The sequence below is a fragment of the Malurus melanocephalus genome, unplaced genomic scaffold (assembly GCF_030028575.1).
Source record: "Malurus melanocephalus ecotype Western Australia unplaced genomic scaffold, MMel_1.1 scaffold_89, whole genome shotgun sequence".
NCBI classification, from domain to species: Eukaryota; Metazoa; Chordata; class Aves; order Passeriformes; family Maluridae; genus Malurus; species Malurus melanocephalus.
In genome coordinates, this window is record NW_026623321.1 from 1755282 (window position 1) to 1772102 (window position 16821).

The 16821-nt window shown below is 47.5% G+C and overlaps 2 protein-coding genes across 2 annotated transcripts in view; one reads left to right on the forward strand and one right to left on the reverse strand.

Moving 5' to 3' along the window:
* The window catches only part of CLSTN3 (calsyntenin 3), a 15807-nt gene extending 8578 nt beyond the window's left edge, over positions 1-7229 (forward strand). The window contains exons 10-18 of the mRNA XM_057368252.1: positions 699-755; positions 1528-1685; positions 1868-2016; positions 2487-2713; positions 3777-3947; positions 4533-4678; positions 4802-4937; positions 6345-6562; positions 6647-7229. Of these exons, the coding sequence (XP_057224235.1) occupies positions 699-755; positions 1528-1685; positions 1868-2016; positions 2487-2713; positions 3777-3947; positions 4533-4678; positions 4802-4937; positions 6345-6562; positions 6647-6817 (1433 nt within the window). The 3' untranslated portion in view covers positions 6818-7229. The remainder of the gene's footprint in view (positions 1-698; positions 756-1527; positions 1686-1867; positions 2017-2486; positions 2714-3776; positions 3948-4532; positions 4679-4801; positions 4938-6344; positions 6563-6646) is intronic.
* Positions 7230-7609: 380 nt separating this feature from the next.
* On the reverse strand, positions 7610-15433 carry LOC130574816 (solute carrier family 25 member 33-like). Its single transcript, XM_057368285.1, has 7 exons — positions 15337-15433; positions 11056-11232; positions 10456-10533; positions 10054-10154; positions 9397-9463; positions 8938-9221; positions 7610-8837 (listed from the first exon to the last, which is right to left on the reverse strand). The coding sequence occupies exons 1-7, from the start codon at positions 15375-15377 to the stop codon at positions 8638-8640; spliced, it is 948 nt and encodes a 315-aa protein (XP_057224268.1). The 5' UTR covers positions 15378-15433; the 3' UTR covers positions 7610-8637.
* Between the last annotated feature and the right edge of the window lie 1388 nt (positions 15434-16821).

Sequence of the window (16821 nt, forward strand, 5' to 3'; positions counted from 1 at the left end):
GAGAGCTTGCAGTACTATTTGTGCTGTTGATTGAATTGACAAGCACCTCTGTGTCTTGAGGGTCTATGTGAAGAAATCAGAAAGCCTTCTGTACAGGAATTGGGTTGAAAGACAAAAATCAGGTTAGGAACAAAGGCCACTACCATATTATAACCTTTTCTGTGGAGATTAATGTCTCAGATCCTTCAGTTCTCCTGCAACAGTGAAGCAGGACAGAACTAAAGGAATTGGCCTACTGCTTGCTTTCACTCTGACAGAAATTTCCAGCAAGATCAAATCTTTATTGCTGCTTCTCTGAGGTCAGGGATCTTCCCACAGCTCGGTGCTCTCTTGATTGGCCTTTTGCAGACAACAAATACTGCTCAGCTTTAGACCCCTTCCTGGAGCTCTCCGAGTTTTTAAGGGATGTTGGGAACATAGCTTATTGTGAACATGTCTAATTCCCAAAATAGGTAACATTGRGAAAGGATAAAATACTCCAAACACTGTAGTTTCTCTCTTAAGTCAGTTACTCATCTTGCAGTCTCACCATCCCCTCCATGAGAGGAACTCTGCCCTCTGTCATCTGTGATGTGCCGCCTCTAGGGCTGCTTGGCACAGAGCTGTTCTTGTGGACTGGCCAATGTGGGGACTTGTCTGACCCTGTGACTACCATCTTCCACTGCCTTACTGCATGTCTGGATGTTCTCCTTTTGCAGAGGAGAAAAACAAAGAGAAAAACAAAGGAAGTGAGAACGCCACTGATTCTGTGCAAGGTAGGGGAAAGAAAGAAGGTGGGTCTCTTCCCTCCTGACCCTGCATGACTATCACTTCTTGCATGGTGCCTTCCTCATACGGCTTCCCCAGTCCTGTCCTGCCACCTCCACCACCTTGGGAGGAAACCCCTTATTTGGCAGATTGGTCCCTGATACCTGTGGAGCATGAAAAGGCTGATGGAAGGACTGCAGCCTGCTTTGAGAGATGGAGTATGCTTTTTGTGTGGACAAAGAGTCCGCACGCCTGATCATTAAAACTGGTCTCTGAAGAGCACAATAGCCATTAGAGACATCAGGAGATGTCACCTCATCCCTAACTATCTGTGGAATGTGTAGTTTCTTTTACAAACCCTCACAGGAARCAGAGTGAGGAGACAAGAAATTGTTTCCATCTGGCATTCAGCAGTTTGACAGAAACTTCTCTATGCTACCCTTGTCAAGACTGCCCTTGTCTTTCTGTTGGTCTATTTTTCTTGCTTTCCCCCTTCTGAAATTTCAAAAACTGTCATCCCCTTTCTTCAGCATCCCCTGTCTTCTTGTTGTCTGTGCTTTTCCATATCCTGTGCAACCCTCTATCCCTCTCTACCTCCCTTAACATCTGTTTGTCCCTCACATTGTTGCTTTTGTTGTCTGGGCTGTTTCATGCCCCATGCCCCCCTCTGTCTCCCGCTACCTCCCTCACATCTGTGTGTCCCTCCCACTGTTGCTTTTGTGGTTTTGCTCTCTTCCTCGCCATGTCTCTCACACCCTCCACCTCCCATGTTTCCCTCAGGAGATGCTCTGTCGATACACCACTACTTCCATGGTTACTTGGCTGGCTTCACTGTGCGCCCTGGTAGCTTGGAGAGCCGGGAGGTTATTGAATGCCTGTATGCCTGCCGTGAGGGGCTTGATTACAGTGACTTCGACAGTCTGGGCAAAGGGATGAAGGTATGCCCATCTGCCCAGCTTGCATGGGTCTCCTCCACTCTCCTCCCCAGCCTTGCTTCCCAGGACTTTGCCTGCTCCCCCACCTCAGAGAGCTCCCCACCTTTCTCCTCTGTGTCTCTTTCAGTCTGGACTCCTATCATTTGCCAAGGAACCATGAGTATTTTCTTCTCTTCCACCTCTAGGTCCATGTGAACCCCTCCCAGTCCCTGCTCACCTTGGAGGGTGACGATGTGGAAACCTTCAACCACGCAATCCAGCACGTGGCTTACATGAATTCACTGCGCTTTGCTACCCCCGGGGTCCGGCCACTCAGGCTCACCACTGCTGTCAAGTRAGTGGGCAGAACAGCACCTCTGGCTCAGTTCAGCAAGAGGTTTACCTCTTTTTTTGACTAAAGTTACACTGACTCACCTTGTATTTTAAAATAATTGAATTTTAAGATGGTCTCGAAATAGGTAAAAGTCTTCCTGAAAATAAATGTTCRATTATCCAGTATCCAAATGGATACTGTAGTACTGGTTCCTACTGCTTAGCAGACTTCTGCCTTCACTCGTGCTGTTCCAGGCATGTGGATAGGTTTTAATTTTCTCTGGTTTTGTTGATATGACCAAGTCACCTGAAACCCAGTGGTGTCACTCCTGCCCCCTGTCTCTGCTTGCACAGCAGGCTAGAGGGAAGCTTTAGGAAGACCGCTGCAAAAAGGATATTCCCTTCCCTGGAAGTAATGAGCAGGAGGCATTCTTGTATGATGTTGTTGTTGGAAGCTTGGGCCACCTGATGTTTTCTCCTGCTCTCCTTCAGGTGTTTCAGTGAAGAGTCCTGTGTTTCTATTCCCGATGTGGAAGGCTATGTTGTGGTGCTGCAGCCAGATGCCCCCCAAATCCTGCTGAGTGGCAATGCCCACTTTGCTCATCCTGCTTCAGACTTTGAGGCTCCGGAAGGGATTCCCCTGTTCCCCAACCTCCAGATCACCTGCTCTATTTCTCACCAGGTGGAGGCCAAGAAGGATGAGAACTGGCACGGTACCGGTGAGTAGAGTACAGGACGAGGTGTGAGCGAGAAACTGGGAAGACCTACAAGGGTTGTAGTCCTGCAGAGGAAGTAGAGCTCCTTTAATTACACCCGAAAGTGAGAGTTTACAAATTTAGAAGCAAGGCTCATTGTCTGTCAATATGTAGGCTAATCGGCTCTTATCCCTTTCTGCTCCTCCCTGTACTTTTKCTATCCACTCGGTTCCTTTGCCTCACTCTCTCCTAATTCTTTCCCAGGCTGCTCGTTCCTAATCCCTTTTACGTTTTACCTACATTTCCCTTTATTGAATCCAGTGGTGGATGGATGTCGTGCCTGTTACTCTTTCTCTACTCCTGCACTTGTCTCATCCTACTTCCTTCTCTCCTGCTTTCCTTCCTTACTTCATTCCCCCTTCCTTCTCTTCCTGCATCACTTATTCCCATGAACCCCCTAGTCAGCTTCCTCACACCCTATAGTATCCTGTTCTTCAATTTCTATCTATGCTCTATGTGTCAATTCACTTCTTTCATATTTGTTTTGGTAATGGGACTTTGTGCTTCTACTTTTCTGTTTAGAAGCTTTGCCTTTCCTCTTACAATGAATTCTTTGACTTGAGAGAAGATTGTTCTCAGTCCTGCTGAAAGCAGTTAGTTATTGAATGTGGTTGCCATTTTAAATAAGATAAAATTTCAACCATGGTAACCAGAAGTGTGAGACAGGGAAAAGCTTTCAAAAGCATGCAGGGCCTGGGAATGTGTGAGCGTTGTTCCTAATTTGCACACTGTCATTGTCAACAAAGTCCTTACAGCCAAGATGTGTTATCACAAACCAGACTGATAATAGTATGTTGTTCCAAAATAAAGTGACTTTATTATGTGCATAAATAATGTCATTGGAACCATCCTGCAACAAGTAATTAGACTGACAGTGATTTTGCTTAAGGTCAGTGCTAGGTGGAGAAGAAGTAATTACATGTGATGTGGGCACTCTTAGGTAAGCAGGTCCCCCTTTGAGGGACTCCTCCCTCCATTGATGACTGGGTGCCTTTCTGGCCATATCTTCTTTCTGTTTGTCTCTCAGTGACAGACACACGAATGTCAGATGAGATTGTCCACAACCTGGATGGCTGTGAGATCTCACTGGTAGGAGATGACTTGGACCCAGAGAGGGAATACCTGCTCCTGGATGGGGCACTGCTGCAGCAGCGGGGCCTGGAGCTCRTTAACACCTCTGCCTACCTGACCATCACAGGTATGTCCCCTTCCTGGTCACAGCTGCCCAGTTACACCTCTGTCATTGCCTGTCAGGGAGAAGCACTTGATGGTCGAGATGTGTTGATGTACTTTGTGACACTGAGATGTAAACATTTCTTGAGCTCTTGGCTTTTGGAAGGCCCAGACCATTTTCTTGGAGATGTGGCTTTTCCTCCAGTACAAAGTACTGGGGTGTGGTGTGAGCTCTCACCCAGGCTTGTACCACTCCTCCTGACTTAATCCTTGGGATTTGGTGCTCTCAGGTGTCAGTAGCATTTTGCATGACRTGAACTGGGGGACAACACATCCCACAACATGTGGACTGGTACAACACTATTGTACTCTCCAGAACGTAACAAGGGCTGTTGCTCTTGATCCTTCCTTCCCTTTCAGTTGCTTTAGTGATGCAAGCAGGGATTCCATCAGGTCCTTAGCAKCCAGCTCCATCTCTGAGCCCTTCCTAAAATTAATGAACCCAGCATTGCCCTGGATCCCTCTATGGCTTCTGGTTGCTGCAGGRTTATGATTCCAGATGACTTTGGAGCAGGAGGTTCCTCACCCCACCCCTCTCTCCCTGTGCCAGGCGTGGAGAGCATTGCGGTTTAYGAGGAGATCCTACGCCAGGTCTCCTACCACATCAACCATGGTGCTGCCCTCTATGAACGCAAGTTTCACTTGTCCTGCACGGAGATGAATGGACGCTACTCCAGCAATGAGTTTACTGTCGAGGTACAAGACAAACACGTGCACACAGAGGTTCTTCTGCGTGCATGGAGAGGACATGGGGTGTGGGAATGCGTGGAATGTTCCATGGACACTGGGATGAGTCCTCTCACTCTGGTCTGTCTGCAGGTGAATGTTCTCCACAACATGAACCGAGCTGCTCATCCTAACCACATTCTGAGCTCCCAGCAGTTTGTACACCACGGCCATCATTTACCCGCAGAGCTGTCCGGTCACAGTTTGGCAAGCACCCACAACAACCCAAGTATGTAATGTTATCTTGGGTTTATTCCTTTAGATTAGGATGATTTTCTGAAATCCTCTCAGAAACTATAGCAGARGATTCCTCTCAGGCTCCCTGTACCCATTATCAGGTTTTCAGTGTACTGTCCTGTTCCATTGGTTGTTAGCCAGTGGACTGCAGTCTTTGTCAAATTGTATTTGAGAGCAYGGTGCAACAATCCTCCTCTTGTGGGATGTTATTTTCTTGATAACATTTTCTTGATGTAGAAGCAGGCTGAAATCTACACCTCAGAAGATCTAAAAAGAATAACTGTAAGCTGACTTCATTCATGGACCTTGCAAAGGTGCTGTGTGGGCTTGTGTAAAGTAATTTCAGAAAGAGGYTTCAACAGCAGGAGAGATAAGTGAGTCAAGACTACCACAGCTCTAAMGAGATGGGACTAGGTGGTGGTCAGCAAGGTAGGGAAATACAGGGGATGGCATCACACAGACAAGAGACTTCTTGCCCCCAAAACAGAGGAGAGAGAAGCCTGAAAGCTAGTCTAGATGTTTGTTTGTTCTGGTAGCCTTGTGCCACAAGCATGACCACACTCCAGTCAGTTCCTCCTGGGCTGTGGAAGCTCTGGGACTTGTCACAGACATATTGGTCCTCTGTTGTAGGGAACAAACAAGGCACCTTTGAGCTAGCTTTGGCTGCAGCTTCCTGCAGTAGCTGATCCCAAGCTGGTGCAGTCCTGCAGCTGGCACTGCTGGGGCAGCCTGTGTGTGTGTGCCATCCTCTCCCTTTTTGCCCGTYCCTTCCCCAGCTCTGCCTGATGGCAGCAGCAAACTTGTCCCTGCTGAACAGAGCCATAAAAAATTCATGGAGGGCCTGGATAGATTTTGCAGGGAAGCTGGTTATCTGGGGAACCAAGGCTCAGTCTACAGGCCTAGAACAAGCAGGTGGGAGTTTGGCTAGGGGTCTTAGATGAATTTATTTCAGGTTTTCTCCTGTGGAGAAGCCAGGCTTTTGCCATGGCACTAATCAGAAGCCCGTCATAGCATTCACACCTGCTCCATGCACAGTGAAGGCATCTTTTGGCTTCTTGCCTTCTCTACTACTTGGACAGAAGTGACACCCTCTGAAAATCATCGTTAAGCCCTTAGAGGCTGTCCCCAGCACACACTTGTCCCTCCTATGAGCAGGATACAGATATATGCTGTGCAACATTCTGGCGGAATTCTGCAGATAAAGATGGGCAGAGTCGACAAGCCAGGCTAACATCTCAGGAACTGCCTGTGCCCAGCGGCACAGGAAAGTCAGGATATGTTCCTGCCTATACCAAAACCCCATGCTCTAGACAGGAATCTCAGTTCCTGCATGTCAGGTTAGAAATGCATGTTTCTGTGACAGACTCTAGACACACTGTCTCGCTTKCTTTCTTCAAAGTGGTCCCCAGTGCTGCCACTGTCATCATCGTGGTGTGTGTGGGCTTCCTGGCACTTATGGTGATCCTCGGCATCCTGCGCATCCACTCCCTGCACCGGCGGGGAGTGGGGCAAGAGGTCCCTGGGGCTGCTGAGTCGGGGCACACCAGCACTGCAGGCAAAGAGAGCGACATGTTCTGGGAYGACTCGGCCCTCACCATCATCGTCAACCCCATGGAGGTGAGGAGCAGCCACYGTGGCCGGGGCTGGGTGGGCAGCTGCCATGTCAGACCCTTCCCCTTACCCCGTGTGTCACCTCCCCAGTCCTACCAGAGCTGTCAGGAGAGGGCAGCAGGAGCTGTGGAGGGCAGAGCTGGCRAGGGCATGGAGGATGATGAGGACAGCAGCGACTCGGAGACCCCCGACTCCCCGGACAGCAGCGACATGAATGACCGGCACATCATCGGCAAAAGTGACGTCTCTCACCGCTACTAGGAGCTTTAAAACACCCGCCCAGTGGACCCCCCGAAACTTATGGCAGGAAAGAGGAGGTGTCTTACTTTCAACTTCTTTCCTCCCCCACTGTGTACACACGTGCTCCACCCTCATTTATCATTTCTGCCTCCCATGTTCCTTCATTTTCTGCCATTCTCATTGTGGACATTCCCCACATTATTGATCCCCCATCTGGCTCTCCAGRAACATGTGTTTGGGCACTTACACATGATGGTGGCACAGTTCAAACTGTGATGCAGATGTTGGAAAGAACGGAAATCTGAAAGGCAGAGCCAGCCATAGGGCTCAGAGTGGGGTTTCTCACAACCCCTCCCCAGATATTATATATATATATATTGTATATTTTTTCAATGTTGTCATTTGAGGTTTATTCTCGTTTCATGCAAAAAAAAAAAAACAACAAACAAACCACTGCAGCTTTGTGTCGCTTTGTAAAATTGTCAATACTCCTAATACTAAATGAATGAAGGTAAGAAAGACGAGGAAACAAAGTGGATTTTAAAATAAATGGATTTCAAATAAAACATTCAGGACTTCTCCAGTTTTTCACTACAGCCAGGGAAAGAAAKAGTGTAGCCTCTAATGTAAAACTGGAGCTTGTATTTGCTGAAACTATTGCCTTGTCCTGGGGAAGGGTTACATTTTTTAGCACATGTGATGAAACAAGAAAAATGCATTACTCACAACCCTATTCCCTGTCTTTCTGAGAGTCAAAATACTCTTTGTAAACACAATGTAGCCTTCTCCAGGACACAGGGCTAGGAGCCCACAGAGGGATAGAAGGCACCCAAGCCTGTCACAGGCAAATGTAGCACATGCAGCAAACCGAATTCTTGAATACAGGAAAAGAAATAAATAAGGCTCTTTTCATACACTTAGTGTATCAATAGAAAAAGGCCAAATCTCCTTAGCTTCATCCATCTTCTCACTGGATCTGCTTTCTTTATCAGTATGACAGAGTGTTTTTCAWACCAGGGGTTCCAGCTTGTAGAACAGCCCCAGCACTTCTGGGAGAAGGAGGCATCCTCCCCTTTCTGCTGAGAATGGAGGGAATGGAAACACAATAGACACTTGCAAAGCATGGCTCTGAACCCAGCAGTAGCATGAGTTGTTAGGATGGACAGTGCTTCACAGCAGATTGTGTGCTTCTTCCCTGGATCTACTTGGTCTGTTTTTTCAGACCCTGCAAGACAAAAAAGGGCTGTCAGCTGCCYGACACATCTTGGGGCAGTGGCTGCAACATGTGAAGGACCCAAAGGAAAATTCTGCAATTTGTTGGCAGCCARGGTTGAGAAATCCTACTTGGGGCAAGAAGGCAGTACAGCAGGTGAGAGTGGAAGGGAGGGCATGAAAGGTTGCAGCACAAGATCTCTGCTGCTGTTCTCTCAGATGTCTCAGCCCTAGCCTGTCTTCATGCCCAGCTGTGCCCACGTATGGTTGTTACTGGGTCCAAAAAAAGTGAACATGCTGGGGCTAAGACACTTTTATACCTTCTGCTTTGTCTCCTTCCCAGTAAGTTCCATGCCCTTGTTTCATCCAGGGAGTTTACAAAAGGCACTGTCAAACCAGTGCTCTGACATCTTGGAGCACTGGAATAATTCAAGTCTCTAGGATAAAAAGGCTACATTGTGCACATTGGAGCAAAACACTTGGCACAAAATAGTCATTGTGTCCTGAGAATGCCTGACCCAGTTCTGATCTGTGACAAAAAGCACCAATCTCAGAACAGTGAAAAAGATCAGGTCTCAGGACTGTGATGTCCCTGTACCTCCACAGCAGCCTCAGCCAGRTGCTACAGCTTACAAGGTAGAAGAGGCCAAATGTACGATGATTTCATAGGTAGCCATCATGATGGCTGCATTTGGGATCTGGCGGATCAGGTGYGCCAGGAGCCCCCGGTACAAAGCCGAGGGTCCCTCTTCGCGGACCACGAGCTGCACAGTCTGTGTAAAGGAACGGTATCGTGACCCTTCCTCTCGCAACCGTGTCCGAATGACCTCTGCAGAGACAAGAAGGGAAGGGATGTATCAGCAGATGGCTCCCACAGGCACGGCACCTCCCATCAAGGGAAAAGCAGCAAGCAGAGTGAAGCCACTCACCGTGTGGATATGCAATGCACGTAGCACATGTTTTGGAGACAGCAGCAGCGCCCATTAGTCCAAAGAAATCRTGGTTGGTTGGTGGAAGTGTGAGTGCTGAGGAATGGGAATGCTGGCTGTTTCTCAGCTCCTGTTTGAGTGCTTCATAGATGACAAAGTGTATGATGGTCTCCGACACTCCGGCGTAGGAGGCAGTGATCCCGCGGTAAAATCCACGCAGGCCTTCCGTGCGGTACACGTGCATGGCACACTGGAGAGCATTGCTGGTCATCTCCCCCTTCACCCTGGAAAGGAGGGAGAGGCTTAGGAGGGCACACTGCACCCCTGACCTGCAGTGCTGCTGTGAACACAGCCACAAGGCTCTCGCCCAGCCGATGACCAGACCCTCCCTACCCAATGGCACCCCCAAACCACTCCTGATGTGGCACGGAGTGGCTCTGCACTGCTGGCCTGCCTTACCTGGCTTCCAGCTGCATCCTGGTTTTCACCAACCAGATGGGGTTGGTGAGTGTGGCTGAGCTAACGCCTGGGGAACAGAAGAGGAAGACAGCAGTTAGTGCCAGGATCACGCTGAGAGTTTGTGAAGAGGTGCTGATCTATCAGCTCTCTGAGCTCTGCTTGGCAAGCTGCAGGCATTTGTAATTTGAGAATGACCTTGAGAAGAGATATTTAGAGCAGACTGTTTGATTCTCCTCCTCYCCTATTCCAGCCTTTGTCTAGCAATAATTAGCCCCTCTGCCTCCAACAAAATCCTACAAAGCCGGGTGTTACAAAGAGGCAGGAAACAGTGGGCTAATTTTGACAGAGTGGAGGATTTTGTTAGAGAACTGGGATATATCAAAAGAAATGGTTCTGTGAGTGGTCTAAATTRCATGCCACCTTCTCCATCTCACAGCAGAATAGAGCTCCTGATAGCAACTGAAGGGGTGAAGACTAGACCTGAAGAGATGAGCCTAAGAAGAACAAAGAGTGAGAAAAAAATTTGGTTATCYAAGGAATTCACTTCTCCAGAAGGAGGGAGAAAACTTCCAAGCAGCAATGGAGAAGGAATGAAACCCATATACACTTCCAGACAGAAGGACCTCTTGGCTTTGATTTGAGACAGAAAAGCCTTACCTGCACAGGCTGCTGCTAATATGTGTACTTTCTTGGACTCTGGCACCATGACAGTATTAAGCCTCTCCTTAATACTAGAATAGGCAGCAAAATATATGGCCCTGGTTGGAAAAAAATACAGAAGWGGTTACAGCTCCCCTATGAGGAGCAAAGACACTGCTGTGGGGTCTCACTCCAACTTCTCTTACTCCCAGCACAGGCTTGTTTAACGTGATATCAGATACCATTTATATCTGGCCCACAGCAATCATCTTAACTGTGATCAGATGTTAAATATCTGGGTGAAGGGGTCCTGTGGCACATGAGGACAAGGCCCAGATGGCTTTCAGAAAGTGGAGCAACAGTTATGACACAGGTCCCTTAAGAAGAGTACAACATGAGGCACTGTCACGGAGCACTCACCGGGAAGGAGCAACACCAGCRAGGTTTGGACCCAGACCTCGGAACAGCGACCGTATGCCTTCCTTCTCAAGGATGGCCCTACAGGAGGAAATGAACAGAGAAATCAGCAGAATTACTAAGCTGGGGGCTCTCCTGCTCCTCCACCTCCTTTGTTCTTCACCATTTCTTGTAGCAACTTCTCCTCACCTCCCATTTATCCTTTTCCTGCCCCACTCTCATTTTATCTCCCAGCAATTCTCCTCTCTCCTTCAGTCACAGAATGGCTTGGGCTGGAAGTGACATTAAAGACCATGTAGTTCCAACTACCCWGCCATGGGCAGGGACRCTTCTCACTAGTTATTGCATCCTATTCTTGATGCCACCATCCCTCTGGCTCTGATAACCCRCTGGCTGAGAAGTTTCCCACAGTCCCCAAAGKTGCSTTGCAGAGCATAGACCACTGTGAGGAGCAGGTGTACCTGTGCTCTGATCAAACTTTCTATTGCACTTGTGACTTCCAGAGCCTCAGCTCAACTCTTTTTCTCTCTCCACTCACACCCTCCACCTGATGGCCAAACCATGTTCCTGGTGCTAACACACACGCTGCCCTGTCCTACTCACCTCAGCAACTGGAGCACTCCGGGAGATGGTGGAGTGGGATTCATGAGCCTCACACTCATCCCTGGCAGCTGTATCTCTGGAAGGTATAGAGGCCGCAGTGCCAGCTGGGATGACTGYAGACGTGTCTTCACCACTTCCAGGGGACAGGTCAGGATGGCTCCGGCTGTGCCACCACATCTAGGGCACAGCAGGACRTTTAAGAATGACCTCTGTGCCATAATAGGACAAAAATTCTGACCCTGCTTGTCCACAACTTGTCCCCTCTGGGYGAGGAGGTTAGGTACTCTGGCCTGTGTCACATGTGAGCTCCTGCTCTGACACTGATTAACGTACCAGCTCAGCTTGGGACATCATCTGGCACTGTGACTCTGAAACCTCACTCAGTATTTGAGACAAAGAGTCCTAAGTCCGTGGGGACTCAGCAGTCCCCAGAGCAAACATTTCTGTTGCCCAATGTCACTRCAAAGCCTTCTGCTGAGGTCACCAGGCACCGTGGCTCACACCTCGCCACAGCCACRCTGGCTCACAGAGGGGCAGCACTGAATTCTCCCACCCCACAGCCTGCCTGTGTCTTTAATCCATAACCAGGTCAGACCCACATTTGCGACGCCCTGCCAGCAAGACCTGTATTTTCTGCCAACAGCCAGGCTTTTTCCAAGACTGGCTTGCCTAATGGAAGAGGAACCTGACCTTCAGCAGGCAGAACCTATTTTTGGAACTCATGAACCATCTCCGTCAATCGGTCTCATCACACTGCAGGAATGCTGAAAGGACACATATCSCCTTTTTCCCTTTCTGCCACTCAGGGACAAGTCCGAACTGATATATTTGTTCTCAATTTCTGCCCCTCTAAATCCTTTGACTGGTAACTCTCTCTTCTAGAGGATGCTCAGTACCTGAAAGACCATTTTGAGATGAATTTGCATGTAARTCATGCAAGAGGCTTTGACAAATGGACGATGGTTCATATTTGCTACAGCCAAAGTTGCTTTGTTTCACAAGAGATAGAGGCATAATAAAAAGCTCACTCAGTGCCAAAGAAAGAAAAGCCAACCAAAGAATTACAAGACATGATGGTACAGGGCAGTAAATGGAGAGAGTTCTAAAGAATTATTTTGAAAAACCCTACACAGCTCAGCATACTATTCTCACAGCTTTTGCTCTTAGGACTTCATTTATCATTGCCAGCAGGTGGGGGGGGGGGGGGGGGGGGAAGAGGCCTGGATGTCTACTGCACTGACATCCAAGAGTTGGAGATATGGCAGCTGGGAGATTATGCAACTAATGATGCCAGCAACTAGTTATGCTATTCCGTAACACTCATGTTGCTTCGTCAAGCCCTTGGCAGATGTACACAGTGGTGGTGATGACTTGCAGAGCAGTCCACCGGCAGCAATTTTCCTCAAGAGGTAAATGAATGGTGGGAGTCTGGGAAGTCCAGAATTTAGCTCCAGCTCAGAAGACAACACCCAGCAAAGCTGTGAACATCCTGGCTCCAGTTCTCTGGGTGAACAAGCTGATGGAGCACAGACACAAGACACAACCTACAGAGCAATACAGAGTTGCACGAGGCAGGGTCTCCTTTTACAAAKGCCATGTTCATTCTTCCCATATAGACCATATTTACTTAGGGGCCCAACAGTCCTGTTCTTTACCATAGATTCTATTAATTTGCCTGATACAGGCTCCAGACTTACGTGCCTGTTGTTTTTTTGACAAGTACAGTCTCCAGTTCAGGAGAAGATTGAGTACAATGGTGACAGATCAAGGTCTAAAAGGTCTGAATAGGGCAGTTTTAACTCCTTATCTAAAAGCTGAGCAAACAGTACACCAGGAAAACGTTCAGAGAAGCAATTGCTTGGTATACTAAATACTAAATTTTCTCCCTAATAGTGCATCAGGAGGCAAAAGTTTATGTAATGTTCTCTTAATATCTTATTTCTTCAAGAAGTCCCCCCCTGGAATGGTCAGGATATAAGTTTGAACCCACGCTTCCAGTATATAAGTTTTTTAAGGTCAAGTTCTTGAAGCTGCTGATACATACAGATAATAGAGAGGTATTATACAAGCAATAATAATAGTTAAAGAAATTGTTACTCCCTTAGCATGGTGGTCACTCAATCAGCAGAAACAGTGTCTGAGGTGAAGGGGGATCTCTGAGCCACTATGACTCAACGGCAAGATYGAATAAGACCAAAGAACACCAATTAGATAAAGCTGAGGAAATGAGGTGTACAAGTTGTTCAAAACTAGAAGAAATCTAAACTGTGATGTGTTACTGTACATTACATGATGATACAGCTGCTTACACTGTATGAAAGAYGTAGGTCTGCAAAATTCTTCTCTTTCAGGAGAAATGGAAAATTATGTGTCATTACTTTAGAAGCAGGAACTAAAGCAATTTCTGCAAAATGGGATGAAGAGCAGCAGTTGAAAATGAGTATAACATGAGTTGTCAGAGCAAAGCAGAGGCAAAAAGCGCTAATTGAAGAAGGCGGGTAATTTTACCTTAGAAAATGGCACTTGCCTCTAKATCTTGCTTTCACATTTTAAAGGGAAAACTGGGAAGTTTTAGGTGACAGAAAAAGAGGATTATTTGAGAAATACCAAAGGCACTGTTAAYACTTTTTAAATGAGCTAAAAAGCATATAAACACATCTACAGAGGTGAAATGTTTATGGGTAATGCATGTTAACTCTTACTTAGGCTAGCCAAAAACTGAGATTGCTTGAAGATCTCCATTTAAKAATAGCAATGCTGGGTCAACAAACCTGGAGTCAAACCAGGCTTCTGCCTAGGACATGAACAAATAAAGGTCATCTATGGAAGAGTAGGAGAAATACTCACCTCCAGAACACTCTCCCACCTTCCATAATTTTCAGCTCAGGGATTTCCTCAGACAGAAATGCTGCCTTGCTTTTAATAGCCCTCAACACTTTTCATTCATCTTTTTAAAATGCTTCCTGGACACATAAAAAGTCTTTACTCTCTACTATCCTGCGGCCAGGAGTCCCACAGTTTAACTGCACACTATGGTAAGAACAATGCTCTTGCATTAGTATAGAACAAACCTTACTCAAGTTTCATTTGTTTTACTTGTTATAGTAGAAGATAAAGTGAACAACTGTTCCTTCATGAATAAGACCCTGTTTTGTTTCATTATGTAAAACACAAGTATTAAATACAGTACAACAATAGACTCCTTATTCTTCTCCTACTCACGTTATTATCCCTGGGGTTTTAATTAACTGTAWTTCAGGAGCACTGCTTAATGCATGAGGATGGGATACAGACTGACAAAGTTCCCACTAGTGACATTCTACTTACTAGCCAAACTCTCAGTTTTTCAGGAACCATGGTGGAAAAAGAAGAGGAAAAGCTTAAGAGGAAAGCTAAGRAATAAAAATATATTAAGAAAGTCCAAGATGTAATGATTATATAGATCAAAGCACAAATTAATAAAAGAGAATAACATATACAAAATAACAACGGGAACAGAGAGGACAAGTACATATACACAAGAACTGCATTAGCTGCAGAAAACTGGAAATTTACTAGTTAAAAGCAATTAAATTATGCGCCTTATTGTACATGCTGTGTCACAGGCTTCACTATCACACGGACTCCAACAGGTTGATGGGATTTGGAAAGGGATTAGGTGCCTGCCCAAGCAGAAGGCTTCTGCAGTTACTCAGCAAAATCCAGAGAACCACATTATCTTCTGCTTTAGGGCACCATAAACTTGAAGTTCATTGTTTTGAGACTTTAAAGAGAGAAAGAGGGAAACACCACGTGAGAAATAACTTGCTCAAGGGCACGCTTCGAATGTAGAGGCACCACCGGGATCCAAACACCTGACTCACCAGAATCAGCCGCACTATTTAAAGCCAGAAAAGCCACTCAGGAATCTCAGCCATGCAATCATGATGGAGAGAGCTGGCCGCCTWCCCGAACACATGGATGGTCCAACACTTATCCCCCTGAAGGGGCCTCGTGGCACCTCTCGTTCAGCACCCCTCTCCTTKTCCCCCATTTCCAGCAAGCTCAGGCTGGGTGAAACCCCATTTCCCACAGGGAAGCTCCCCTTCTTCCAAAGCCGCGGAGCCGCACATTGATCCGGGCGCTGCGGGGCTGTTCCACAGCGCTGAGCCCTGCTCCGAGCCCGGCACAGCCGCGACAGCGCGGGCGAGCACGGCGGGGGCTGCTCCCCCGGCTCCCCCCGCCCGAATCCCGCCCCAGAGCGCCCTCCTGCCCCGGTCCGCACATCCCGGGGCCACTCACCCTCCGGCGARCAGGTGGAGCAGCGTGCTGTGCTGCGACATGTCCCCGCCGCTGCTGCCCGGCCGCCCGCACCCCGGGCCCGCCGCAGTGGCCCCCGCCCGCCCGGAGGAGGTGCCCGGGCGGCGGCAGCGGGAGGGGCGGGCGGGGCGCTGCGAGGGGAACGAGGATTCCTTCGAGCACATTCACGGCTGGCAATTCACACAGCTTCTTTCGCCCGGCCGCTCGAGGGTCTTTCATTGAAAGCAAACTAACGACTCCCCCAAGCGCCCAAACTGACTCCCAAACTGACCCCCAAACCGACCCCCAAAATTAAACAAAGTCGTTTTTGTTTTGTAAGTAGGGGAGCCCAGGCAGAGGTGGCAAAAAGATTTCTTTGACCACAGGGAAGTGATGGGTCCAAGAGCAGAGCCAAGTCGTCCCTGACTCTCGTCCTCACTCATGGGATCACAGATACTTCCTCAGATGTTTGGGCTCATTTAAAAACGGGCCAATGGTCTCCACAAAACCCCCCAACCCTCTGAATAAATTAGACCCATGATTTGAAGGTCAGAGGATCAGTGTGAGAAAGACAGAATATTCAGGCACAAAAGATCCTCCGTTGCATTTGCAAATGCAGTTTCAGAGTTCATTGAATATCGTCTTCCTTACAAAAAAGCAGAATGTACATCAACATGATGCTGTTGCCAAAAAGGCACACATCATATCAGTTTATGTGTTTAGGAGGATAGCCTGTAGGTCCGATGAAACAAGCTGTCACAACAGCTCYGTTCTGCTGTGACTTCACTCACAGCACTGAGTGACACAGGACTGTGTGTCCAGTTTGGGTACTACGCTGCTACAGCAGAGACAAATTCCTCTCCACAGAAAGGAATAACTACCATGGCTATTCAAGCAGGAGAACTGAAAAAAATTACAGTGTTTAGTCTAGAGGAGAAGGAATTGAGGGAGACAGGGCAACTGAGTCCAATTAAGTACAAAGATACTTCAAAAGGGAAATGAGTACCTTGTCTGCGGTGGAAAAGAACAGAACCGTCAGCTCATCAATTGCCTGGCACTACCTGGACAGTGAAGGGAAGACCAGTAAAAAGACTGGTTTTCTGGTCAGTGCAATTGGAAATTGGTCAAAGATACCTGGAAGCTCCAAGTATTTTTCACTTGTCTTCACTCTGATGGTGGCTAGAGGGATATCTTAAATAGCACCAATTCCAAGTGGGGAAAAAGTAATTCTAGATTTCTAAGCACTTAGGCAAAGTCAATGTGTTCAGACTAATTAGGGTTGATGAACTTCTTTTCTGCRATGGCTGGAGAACTGCCTGAAGCAGCATCAGGCTCACTGGCCACTATCTTTCGATATCTAGACAATGGAGAGGTTCAGAAGAGTGAAAAAGGCCAAATACATTGGCTATTAAAAAAAAATCTGATTATTTGCCAACCAGCATAATTTTACTGCCTTCCCCTGTGATGCTAGAACAAATAAACATTATG